Raw genomic sequence first — 13,123 nt, forward strand, 5'->3', positions numbered from 1 at the left:
GTAAAGTGACTAAAACATCTTTTTCCTCTCCATTTTACCTAAGGGAAAATGAGAGGTGCAGGGAGGGTGCTTAGGAGATGGCTCAATAGAGGTGATACCAAGTAGGAAATGAAATTGCTGCTGAGCCAAGCGCTCTGAGCTATGCCACAGACCCCTCAGTCACATGATGACTCCCACTTACAAACTGGTTTCGGTTTGCATTTTTGTTTTCCAACACACCAGACACATCTGTTTTCCAACATGTGGGGTGCATATTAGGTTATTAAGTATATAGCTGAGCAGTGATGGCGTACGCCTTTAATCCCAGCAATAGGGAGGCAGAGGCCAGTCTGGTCTACAGAGCTAGTTCCAGGATAGCCAATTACACAGAGAAACCCTGTCTCTAAAGAACCAATCATAAATAATAAATAAAATTTAAAAAGATTATTAAGAAGATGCTACACTGAGGACTATGTCTATTTATCTTCCTCCCATATTAAGTTGTTTACTGGGTAGTCATGACTCAGTGACTGTTCATTGTGTGTAAGACATTTAAAACAGGATTCTTACCAGTTCATTTGCAGAGTGAGTCAGCAGCCTATAGAAGAAATAAAAAGGGTAACAAACATCATCAACTTACTGAATTTCCATTATAGCACCTCAAGAAATGCTCAGGATAATACTCGTTAGGCAAGCAATGCTGCCCTTCCTTTACACTGCCAGGACAAAGTAATTGTTAATCTTGACCTCCACAATCTGGACAGTTTGGTTAAATCTTTTACTATGCTCCATATGATCCCTGCTATACATCACAGTTCTGATTTACAAATATATATACGGAGTTTTATTTTATCTTTCCTTTTTAGTACCTAGAAAATAACATTTATTTTATGTAAAATTCCAATGGTTCATTAACCATTTTTTGAAGTTCTATTATTGTATCTGACATTATGGGACTCTACCATGTATTTGTCTACCTTCCCCAAAAAACTCTTTTAAGTTGGAAATTTTAGGAAACTAATCAAGGAAATAAATGAATCAGACTGTCATGAGACTGCATATAAAAATCCATATCACACAGGTTGAACTCTTTCTTTAGAAGCCTACCAAAGAGCCCACTCATTATCCAGTAAAATGCAACACAGCCACATGGTTGCTGTAACCTTCAGTTGAGAGGCAGAGGGTAGATGAACAACCAACACCTATGGTGACCAAGCCTCTACATGTCCCCTGTTAAATTTCCTGTGTTCAGTGGTTGCAGTTCTGGCTGAGATAAATCCTAGAAGTTGCCAGAATGTCACAGAGATAAATTAATTTAAAAAAACAGACAGGAGCTGGGAGTGGTGGTGCACACCTTTAAGCCCAGCACTCAGGAAGCAGAGGCAGGTGAATCTCTATGAGTTGAGGTCAGCCTGGTCTACTAAGTGAGTTCCTGGCCAGGGGTACACAGAGAAACCCTGTCTCAAACAAACAAACAAACAAACAAACAAAACATTAACATACGGGGATGAGAAGGGAATGAGGATGTCAAACTTGGCAGGTGAGTGGAAACAAGTCATGCTAACGTTCATTTACAAACCTAAGAATTACCAGTGCTCCATTTTCTTGAGGTCCTGATTCAATAAAGATGATTTTTTTCCCCCTTTTGGACAGGGTTTAACAGTGTAACCCATGTTGGCACTGAATCCTATCCTGTATACTTATCTAAGGATGGGACTACAAGTGTGAGGAATTACACTGGGTTGCGAAATAATCTTTTTAAATGGTAATTTGAGGAAGAATCAGAGGACAGACCGACCAGGTAATCCTCTTTATAATCGTCATCTGGCGAATATGTTATCCGCTTTATTATGTACTAGCTTTCCCTTAACTGTCTTTCTACTTTACAAGCCTGTGTCTGGCCTGTGTTGATGTCAGTGCCCTTCTATCAGGAGCCCCCTTCCCTCCACCCCAAAATGACTTTAGAGCATTAGTGTGCATTACAGACACCTGTGGCTTTCTTCCAGCGGCTTCTGTAGTTTAATGTTTTCCTCTTGAGTTCTGTGCTTCCCATCCTGACAAAAGAAAAAAGCATTATTCAGACCGCTAAATGGTGATGGTATCTTGGGTTTCTTTTGTAATGTCTCAGTTTGGGTACAAAGAGTAGCTTTCTTCCATTTTCCTTTCCTTTCCTTATCTTTCCCTTCCTTCCTTCCTTTCTTCCTTCCTTCCTTTTTCCTTTGTCTCCCTCCCTCCCTCCTTTCACTCTGTATAGGACATTCCCTTCTGTAATTCTAGTTCCTTCTCCTACGAAGTTCCTTGCATATATTCACACTGAAATCCACGGGAAGTAAAAGGCCCCAAGAAGCAAGCCCACAGCTGGGGAAGTCCTGTTGAAGGGGAACTTGGGGTTAGGAGGGACTGTTACACCATATTACACAGTATTAGTTAGGACTCCGAGAAACACATGCTTATTACGATAAACAATTCAAAGGAAAAGTTTTTTTCTTTTCTAGTGGAGCAAGTCCAAGGTCATCTTTGAGGCCAGCTCAGGACCACAGTTTGCTACATTCTGAGATACTTGCTTTTCTGTCTGCATACTGTAGACCACAGGAACTAAGCATGTGGGCTGTGAAAGACCTGCTGGACCATAACATGCAGGTGTGATGGGAAATGTCATTCTGTAAATGTTTCTCTTATTGGTTAATGAATAAAGCACTGATGGCCAATAGGAAGACAAGATAGGCGGGAGTAGGAGACAAGGAGGATTCTGGGAGATGTAGGAGATTCAAGATGTAGGAACTTGAGAGGAAGAAGTCTGGACCCTCTCTCCAGTAAGCCAAGACCATGTGGAAACAGACTGATAGAAATGTTAAGACAGAGCTAGTCAATAAGAAACACCAGTAATAGGCCAACAGCTTTACATCTAATGCAGTGTCTGGATATGTCTAATACAGTGTTATTTGGGGCTGACACAGCTTTAGGACCAGGCTGGAGGGAAACTGCTTGTAACACAGGTGGAATAAGCAAGTGAATGAAGAACATGCGTTACCTACCATGCGGGGTTCCAGCTTCTGGGTCCCTTTCCCTATGGTGCCCCTGTTTTGTGACCTTCTCTCCTTTTCTTGCTTCAATTCCAACTCAAGCTGAGTCCTGGTCAGATGAGAGAAGAAAAGGATGAGACTTGTGAAATCTGTATTCATATATATTCATGAATTCTAAGGAATTCCAGACCTTAAAAAGTTCAGCCATTACACTTTTGTTTTTTTAATGGCTTTTGTTTAAAAACAAAAAACTTTATTTTATGTGCTCTGGTGTGAAGTTCTCAGATTCCACTGGAACTGGAGTTATTAACAATTGTGAGCTACCATGTGGGTGCTGGGAATTGAACCAGTTCTCTGAAAGAGCAGCCAGTGCTCTTAAACACCAAGCCAATTACGCCCCACCCCCAAGACAGTGTTTTTCTGTGTAGCTTTGGAGCCTGTCCTGGAACCAGCTCTGTAGACCAGGCTGGCCTCAAACTCACAGAGATCCACCTGCCTCTGCCTCCCGAGTGCTGGGATTAAAGGCTGCGCCACCAACGCCTGGCCTTTAGCAATTACGTTTTAATGCCTGATAAAGTTACCAGAAATACAGGGACAACCAGGCTCTAAAATATTAGGGCACAGTAAAATGAGTAATGCAATGACATGTAAAACATGTTTACTCTTTCCCTGGCAATTCAGAGTGCCCAGTTCCAGTAGGTCAGTTATTTTACACCAATGCTCAATGAAGAGTTGCAGCTATATGGATGAATGAGGGCATGTCCAAGTTTTTAGGAAGATACACCACAAAAGGAGAGGCACCATATTTTGATTTCATATTATTTGGCTGGTCTCTATTTGGTTCCCATACACCCCATCCCCAAGCCACTCAGCATCCTCAGTAGCTTCGTGCTTTACAGCCGCCACCTCACTTTTTTATTTGCAGTCAGTGGCTTCAGCACCAAAGAACATTCAAAACAGGTTTTTAAATAAAGGGATAGTGTAGCTAGCCACTTAATAGCTTAACAGTGTGAACTTGGGACACACTGAAACCCTCTAAGCTGTCACCCATCTTAAAGTAGGGGAAATAATATCACCTATTGAAAGAACTGATATTCAGACAGTAGGAACACCAGTGTGTGAAGGGTTCTAAAACATATACAACACACTGGAGGAAATCATGAGATGATAACTGTTATCACTCAAATAGGATTAGGTATCAGTTACTATATATTTGGGAACTTCATCTCTAAATCTCTTTTTATTTTATTTTTTGAAGACAGGATGTCACTATGTGCAGCCCAAGCTGGCTTTGGGCTCTGGCCTGGGCTGAGATTTCGGGCCTGTGCTACCATGACCAGCAGCTAGTCCCACACTATTTGATTTCAAGGATGTTGAATGGAGTTTGGAACTGTTCACCCACGGTCTCAACAGTACAATTTGTAAAGACACTGGAAAGATCAAGCCGAGGCCACTCAAGAACTGACTCCATGCTTGCTCTTTAGCCTTCCGCAGTATCCACCACCACCCTTGCTGGTCAAGTTGCCCCTGTTCACCGTTGCCTGGTGAGCGCCTCCACTTCTAGCTGCAGACTGTTGATCTTGTCTCCAAAGTCCTGTTTGAAGAGCCGGTTGTCCAACTCAGCAGACTGGCGGCCCTGCTCAGCCTGGCGCAATCTGGATGTGAGCCATATGAACTTGTGATAAAAAACAAAAGCCATGGTGGGGAGGAAGACCAAATTCACAAACACAAAATAAAACAGCCCAAGGGAGAAAGTATGGTGAGAGAGAGAGAGAGAGGGAGAAAAAAATGCAGGACACAGGAAGAAATTATGATGGGGAAAAAGATGGAGAAGAAACAAATTCTAAAGAAAAATAAGATGAAGGTGAACCAGGCAGAGGGAAAGCTGATTTTCTATTTTTTTTTTTTTTTTTTTTTTTTTATTCCAGTACTACAGTTTACAGCCATTAGATGATCAACAACAAGACATCACTTTTGGAAATCCATATCCAGAACCACCCTCAAGTACACAAGCATTTATGTTGAAGCCACTGTCTTTCTTTCCTAACAGGTAGATACTTTATCCTTCTGCCTTCCACATACAGCTGAACGTGCTGCCTTCTCATGTGGGGTTATCACGATTTCCTGACCCTTCCCTGAACCACAGGAAGCTGGCGGGCATCCTCTAGCAACCCTCATCCAGGCTTCACACAGTCCACAGGGAAAGCCTCTCTGAAAGTCTGGCTGTGTCTGTCCTTTCCATTCCTACCAGGTGGTATGTGACCCAGCAGACAAAGAACTCAGCAATGGGGTTCGTGAACTCCTGACCACATTCCCTGGAATATTTTTAAGGATGCTTTCTTCTAAATGTCTTATAACATTGCACCTATAAAGAATCTTTACAAGGTGAGATCTTTGAGGCTTTCTATAGGAGAATTTAGAGGCATGCTGCATGTAGTGTAACTTGTATTGTTTGACTATTCTTTTTGATGCTCATGTAAAAGGCGCCTCACCACCATTAAAGATGGATGGCCAGCAGAATGCAGTAGGAGCTTTATTTATACAGGTGCAAGATTATAGAATTAGATGAGTTCAAGGATCCTCTTTTAAGTTGGCTCTAACACAGGCCCTTGAGGACCTATAAAAGCACATGAACTTTGTTGTACTCATAATTCTGGTTTGCCAAGAAGGTAAAAAATTTGAAGCAAAGGAATTATCTTTGCCTCTCTTTAGCAGGGGCAATGCTATGTAGCATGCCAGAGAGACAGAAGACATGGAACAAAACCCCAGGCATTGTGCCAAAACCACTAGATGGAGTAAAGGCTCACGTATATAAAAGCCTGCCTCTCCAAATCAAAAATAGGTTTGTTTTTTTTAAATCAAAATATTTATAGGATTATTTACAATGTAGAGCCAAGAAAGGGTTAGAGCTGTAGTCACTTAGAAAAAGAAACCCTGCTAGTATTGCTGTGGCTATCTATTGAGGATCTTTATCTTGACCTACTAAGCAATAAATGCCAGCACATTACTTATTTCTCATTTGAATTTTTTTTTTTTTTAAGTAACTAGATTATTTTTTCCAGAACCCTTAGCAAATTCCCATCACAGAAAAAGTGATAGGAGCTCTTGGGCAAGTGTTCCGGGTGAGGATGGCAGGCCAGAAGTGGTGACCGCACTGAGGCCTCTCTATCCCAGTAGGAAAAGCAGGATAGATTTGAAAACCGTATTTGTATGAAAGTGTTCTCTCTGAGCTACCTAAGCAGTAAGTAGAATGACAGAGAAGGGCAGAGGTAGAAGGTGACACATGTTGAGAGGGGTTTTTCAGCTTCCACACTGTGATGTTAAAAGCTACCTAATTACTACTTTGTTTCTAAGTACTTTAAAGAAATGCAAGGATGCTGTTTTTCTTTCTTTTTTTCTTTTCTTTCTTTCTTTTTTCTTTTTCTTTTTTTTTGTCTAAAATCACTAAGGGAAAAATGAATTGCAAGCAATCTTGGTTACTGAGAATAGAACTGTAATGAAATACTAAGTACTTTCCTTGGGCTGGGGATTATACCTACACAGGCAAGAAAAGAGGGGTCATAGTCTAAGAGACAGAGCTACTTTAGGTCCAAGGTCGCCCAGGTGACACCTGTTCGCATTACATTGCAGAGAATAGACTGTGGCCATCGGCCACCTACAGAGTCTGACTACTATCAAAGACACATGGACAATGCTTCCATTCCCCAGGTTTCCTGAAAATGGTCTTTTGATTTATTGTTCAACTCAGAAATATTTCTCAAAGTTTATTTGGCGTTTAATGAGGAACCCATAGCAAAATTTCTAACTCTGGGGGAGAAAATAACAGCAGCAGCAACAACAACAACAAAACCCAACCTATATATCCAACTATTTTTTTAAGTCCAACAAATTCAAGGTCAACTTTTGGGACATTTTATATAGAATCAGAGCTTAAATGTAGGAATTTCTGACTTCATCCTCTTAGTTATTTTGGAGCATCAGACTTGTGAGGTGACCAACTGTAAAATGTCTAATGATGTTTTGGGATCAGTTTATTTGCTGCACTATTTAAGGTCTTTGCCTGTTTCACCAAATCTTTTTCACTTAATAAAATAAAAATAAAAAATGAGTTGGAAGGGTGATGAGAAAATGGATAATAGGAAACAAAGATAGTAAGAAAGTAAGTCAGATGAGTCATTATTTTAATTCTATTGGCCTTAAATGCCAAGTCAAAATCACTGAGGAATAGTTTCAAACATTACAAAGTACAACTTATGAACATCAGTTTATTAAATCATACACATGTCCTTGTTTCTGAACAAGTACTTAAATAATCTGCTATAGAAATAGATTTATGTCTTACTATCAATCATAACAGTATCAATCATGGCTAAGGTTTAAATACCATTTATAAGTTTGCAATTAGCTTTAGAATTAACATTAACATGCTCTTCTGTTCAGGACACTCTCCTTGGTGAAGAATCATCTGACAGAAGTCACCCATCTCTCTCTCTCTCTCACTCATTCATTCAACTTATGCCATGTACATTCAAGAACTGTGACAGAACTCAAACACTTAGTTAACTAACTGCAAGGAGCTCACACTCAGAAGACAAGACACTGGTATAGACTACAAGGTGAGGTGGACCGTGAGACATCAGGCAGTATGGGGAGCAGTGGACAGAAAGTGCCATTTTTGGCTGGAGAGAGGTCTCAGAGGAAGCCACTGTCAGATGGTGGCATTTGAGTCTTCATGTAAAAATGGATTTGAAGAGGGAAGTAGGAAGGGAACATTCATAACTGGTACAACTATCAAGAACAATGAGGGATGGAAAAGTGGAAAGCATGGGCAACACGGTTTAGTTTTGCTGCAGTGTAAGAAGGGTGATGAGCGGGTGCAAGAGGTAGAAATGGCAGGTGGTCTTGGGTGCTACAATGCATTCGGTGTGAAGTCTATTGCTACAGGGTTACGGGGAAGGGGGTGATTCCAGACCAAAGGAGAGAGGACATCACAGGAAGAAGAGAAGATGAAAACCCGCCTTGAGACAGGAGGAGATCAGAGGGACATACTGTAGATATTAGTGAAAGCCATACAACTATTCAGGAGAAAGACAGAGAGGAGGTGAGACAGAACAGAGAAAGGAGTTCAAGATGAGAGAGAAAGCCATGAAGGACATCTGCCTCACCTAGTATATTTTCATACTAGGCTTTAATGACAAACAAAACTATACAATTACAAACACTAGCTATTTAGATAGGGTCTCATGCTTCAACCCTGTCTAGCCTGGAACTCATTATATACTTAAAACATTTAATTAAAATATAATTATATAATCTGTTGCCTTCTTCCATCAGCCTCTCCTGTGTCCTTCCTACTCCCCTCTCAAACTCATGGTCTCTTTTTCTTATTACATGCATGCACACACGTGCACGTGCGTGTGTACACACACACACACACACACACACCAAGCCTGCTGAATCCATTCTGTGCTGCTTGTACGCACATGATTTCAGAACTGACCACTTGGGATACCCAGTTAGGAGGTTCATCTCTGGGGATGACTGTCTCTCCCTTTCTCAGCTGTTGCTAGGTACCTGTACCTCTGTCTAGTGGTGCGTGGATGTGAGATTCATTCCGTGTTAGCCTGTCAATTTATACACCACTGTTAACAATGTTTCAGGAACATCATGGAACACACACAGATAAACTTTTGCCAACATATCTGATTCAGGTTGCATATATTTCCTGTATTTTCCATTTGCTATGTTTCTATTCCCAGCATTTCCCATACAGAAAGAGTCGTTACAGAAACAGCACTTTTACCTTTGCTCCAATTGTTTAATGGTGGCGGCCATCTGATTAGTCTTCTCTTCTAAGCGACTGTTTAATTCACTTTTTTGTTTGACTCCTAGGTCTGAGCTCTGGTAGAAAAAAATTATAAAAATATACAGTACATGTCTGTTTCCATCACAATGGCAAACAGGAAGTGAATGGAACTGCTTTAATTTGCATATCGGTTAACTAATTTCTAAGTAGGAAAAGAAAGCCAAGAAGCATTTTTGTTAAAATAAGTACTATTATGTGAAGCTTATCACAGAATCAGGAGGCTCATTGATTTATCCACCCATTAAAGGTCTAATGCAATTCACAGTTCAGCTGACACGCTCAACTGCAGACTTGAAATTATAGGATACAAATATCTATATTATTTTTTATCTTTGTAACTTTTTTCCAACATAATATTTTATAGATTACTTGGGAATTTCACACAATGCACCCTGATCACACTCACTTCTCATTCTTCCCAAGTCCTTTCACCTTACTGCCTCCCCCACAAAAACACACCAAGTCTAATTTGTATTGCCCACACACTCATGAATGTTTATATTAAATAAGTTAAAATATATTTAAATATTACATGAAGGAAAACACAATGTAAAGGTAGAAAGAGAACGAGGCGGGGAAAGGAGGAATCTATGGGGAAGGTGGGAACAAGGAGAAAGAGGACAATGCGAAGGAAGAAAAAGACAAACATCACATCCTCTCATGTGGAACCTATATTAATACACACTGTCTGTCTAATATATAAGGGAAAGGAACAGTAAGTAGAGGGAGTGAGACAAGCAAGGGATGTGAGGATAAATACAAATGAAGTTTAATGATAAATATATGCACAAAAATATCATTAAGAAACTCCTATTTTCGGCTAGAGAGTTAAGACTACTTGCTACTCTTATACAGGACCTGGGTTCAATTCCCAGCACCCATATGGTACCTAACAACCACCTGTAACTCCAGTTCCAGTGAGATTTGGCACCTTCTGACCTCTGTTAGCACCAGGCAGGCACCCATGTGGTGTATGCACAGATATACATGTAGGCAGAGCAACCACATACAGAAAATAGAAAGAATTAAGTATTTAAAAAAAGAAAAAGAAAAAAGAAACTCTTATTTTGAGCGGTGATATGGCTCAGTGAAGAGCAGCACACAGGTTAGCAGCTCATAAACCCCTGTAGTTCCAGGTCTAGGGGGACAGCCTTTGTGAACATCTAAACTAATGTACACAGACATACAGGCATAAAAGTAAAGTAAACCTTCAAAAGAAGAGAAACTCATATTTTGATGCTGAGTTAAGGTTTCTATTCCTGTGATAACCACCATGGCCAAAAGCAAGTTGGGGAAGAAAAAAGGGTTTATTTCACCTCGCAGATCTCAGCCCATCATCAAGAGAAGTCAGGACAGGAACCTGGAGGTAGGAACCGAAGCAGAGGCAATGGAGGGTGCTGCTTACTGGCTTGTTCCTCCAGTCTTCCTCAGCCTGCTTTCTTTCAGCCTAGGGTGGCATCACCCACAGTGATCTGGGCCCTCCCACATCAATCATCAGTCAAGAAAATGTACCACAGGTTGCCCATAGGTCAATCTGGTGAGGGCATTTTCTCAATTGAGGTTCCCTCTTCTGGAATGACACGAGCTTGTGTCAAGTTGACATAAAACTAGCCAGCACAGAAGGGAGGGAGGGAAAGAGGAAGGAGAGGGAGAGTGAGTGAGCAAGAAAGAGGGAGGGAGGGAGAAAGAGAGAGGGAGAGAGAAAGAGAGAAAATGAATGGATGAATCTCCCTTCACCATATGAAAGTTGACACTGGTTTTTAAGAACAGCAGCAGAGAATTTCATGACAGTCTGAGTATTCTATTAATTTATGGGTAGCTGGTCAAGGAGATGTGACTCCCCTGTAAGAGGGCTGCAGGGCAGCCCCAGGACTCGCCCCTGGTCTTCCCCTACCTGCAGCTTAAAGGCAAGCTCATGCTTGAGAGCCCTGAGGTCATCCAGTTGCTGCCGCAGAGACACCAGGGCGCCCTGCTTCTCACAGACATCCTTCTCCAGCATCTTCATAGCCAGTTCCATCTCCTGCCTCATGCTGATCTGGAGCTCCAGTTCTTTCTCAACATCCTGCGGCAAAGCAAATCAACTGCTTAGACTCTTTCCTCAACTGAGTAAATGCCATAACATTTGACAAGAACAGGTAGACGAACCCTGAGTGCTCAGTGTTTTGGCAGAAGATATTTATTTTAGGAGATATTAATAACTAACAATAATTAATAAGAGACATTAATAGCAACTATTAGGAGTCAGGCAGAGGAGGCACACACATTTAATCCCAGCACTTGGGAGGGAGTAGGATTAAGATTATTTGTTGAGATGTTCTTGGTATCGCTGAGACACCCTGAAGTAACACTTAAGCTACTGGGAATGGTCAATGAGGCTAGAGGCTAAGTGAGGTGTTCTCACCTAATATGAAATTTTTTGGTTTCTATCATAGACACAGCAGCATAATCTAGCAGAGCAGAGATAGCGACTGGAGTTCCTCGGAATTCAGGATGTGCCCAGGGCACACCATGGGCCGTTTTACTGAGCTGCATGTTTTTTAATATGATGCAAGCATATGACAACGTTCAGGTTTGTATCATGTGTTCCCTCTTTAAGTAGTTATGATAAAAATGCATCATGCTAGCACATGCTGACATTATTTCTAAAATACTTCTTATGAAAAATATTTTAATACAAACATGCATAGTTCTTTAAAGCATACTGAGAAAGAAGGCTGTATTTTCAGAAAACCTGAATTTCTGCTATGGTACTTTTTTTTTTTTTTTTTTTTAAGATTTATTTATTTTATGGATGAGTACTTTGTCTGCAATGTACAACGTTTTGCCAAAAGAGGACATCATATCCCAGTATAGGTGGTTGTGAGCCACTATGTGGTTGCTGGGAATTGAACTCAGGACCTCTGGAAGAGCAAGCAGCCAGTGCTCTTAACCGCTTATCTATCTCTCCAGCCCCCTCTGCCATGTAGTCTTAACTTGAAGTAACTTATCAGTACAACTTTAACCACCCCTCACTTTAAAACTTTCAGCTTCACATATTTAGAGTGGGCAGAGGTGAGAAAGAGTTTTATAGGGGTGCATTACTGAGTGTTGGGACCTTGCTGGGTCACCTGAAACGTCTCCAGAGCCCAACCTTTCCATGTATTCTAGCTACTAGAACTTAAGGAAGTTTACCAATCGTAACTGTGTCTCCTCCTTTAGATGCTTTCTTGCTTCACTCAGTGCTTGCCCTTCTGCAGTTCTGTCTTGCTTAGGACCCTTGAGAAGGTAAATAACAGTGCAGATTTAAGGACTTAATGAAAGACTCTACACCAAATTAGCAGTTACAATAAAGAATTTCAAGTTGAGTGTATTTTAAAAGGTTATGTTGAGTTTGAAGTTTACTGTCTCTTCACTTAAAACCCTAAAGTGAGTTACCACAACTGGTGATGGAGACTCCTCAAATCAGTCTTGGAAAATAGTATCACAGCTGTGTATAGTTGCCAGTTCTTGTAGTCTGAGTACTTGGAGGCCTGGCGAGAAGACTGCTAAGAGTCTGAAGCCAGCCTGGAATACAGACTAAAACAGTCTAAAAAACAAAACAAAACCACCCCCCCATGAGAAAGACAAAACAAAAAACCAAAACCACCTGTATAGTGCAGGTGGTAGAATGATTGCTTGGCCTTCATGAAGTCTCTAGCACCTCATAAAATGGGAATGATGGCTCAGATCTTTAACCCTGGCACTTGGGAGGTGGAAGCAGGAGGATTATGAAGGAGTTCAAAGACATCCTTAGTTATATGCCAAGTTCTAGGTCAGCTTGCGGTACATGGGACCATGGATCAAAAACAAAAACAAAAAAACCCACAAAACCCCGATACCCTGATTCATCGCAAAATGAGTTGGTTCAGAATTTTGGGTGATACTATACTCTTTTCCCAGAGATTTCACAAATAGCTGTCCAAAGATCATGGCTAAAAGGAAGTAGGCCATTAGAGAGATTCTACTCAGCATTTATAGTTGTTTTAATGATGTCCATGCATGAAAGTCAAATACTGATATACACAAGAAACAGCTTTTTTATCCCATCAGACCTCTAGAAACACTAGCAGTGGCAAGGAAAGATGTCAGTGAAGTCACAGAACAAACAAACAAGCAACCCTATACTCACAGTTGAAAGATCTACTAATTAGAATATCCTCCTTAAGCAATACTGACATAATTTAGGACAATTATGGTACCATGCCACCATCAGGGTGGAGAGAATCACATTGCACTC

General features: G+C 40.9%; 1 protein-coding gene across 4 annotated transcripts in view; it reads right to left on the reverse strand.

The window, feature by feature from the left end:
• Rufy3 (RUN and FYVE domain containing 3) overlaps positions 1-13,123 on the reverse strand; it is a 73,450-nt gene that overhangs the window by 3,610 nt on the left and 56,717 nt on the right. For 3 of the 4 annotated variants that reach the window (XM_051198626.1, XM_051198625.1, XM_051198627.1), the window contains 7 exons: positions 12,040-12,123; positions 10,763-10,930; positions 8,806-8,903; positions 4,538-4,657; positions 3,015-3,111; positions 1,969-2,033; positions 550-577 (listed from right to left, as the gene is read on the reverse strand). In XM_051198626.1, coding sequence (XP_051054583.1) covers positions 550-577; positions 1,969-2,033; positions 3,015-3,111; positions 4,538-4,657; positions 8,806-8,903; positions 10,763-10,930; positions 12,040-12,123 — 660 coding nt within the window. Of the gene's footprint in view, positions 1-549; positions 578-1,968; positions 2,034-3,014; positions 3,112-4,537; positions 4,678-8,805; positions 8,904-10,762; positions 10,931-12,039; positions 12,124-13,123 lie in introns of those variants that run through there. The other variant, XM_051198628.1, reaches the window with a different exon arrangement.

Source organism: Phodopus roborovskii, unplaced genomic scaffold (genome assembly GCF_943737965.1).
Source record: "Phodopus roborovskii unplaced genomic scaffold, PHOROB, whole genome shotgun sequence".
Lineage (NCBI taxonomy): Eukaryota > Metazoa > Chordata > Mammalia > Rodentia > Cricetidae > Phodopus > Phodopus roborovskii.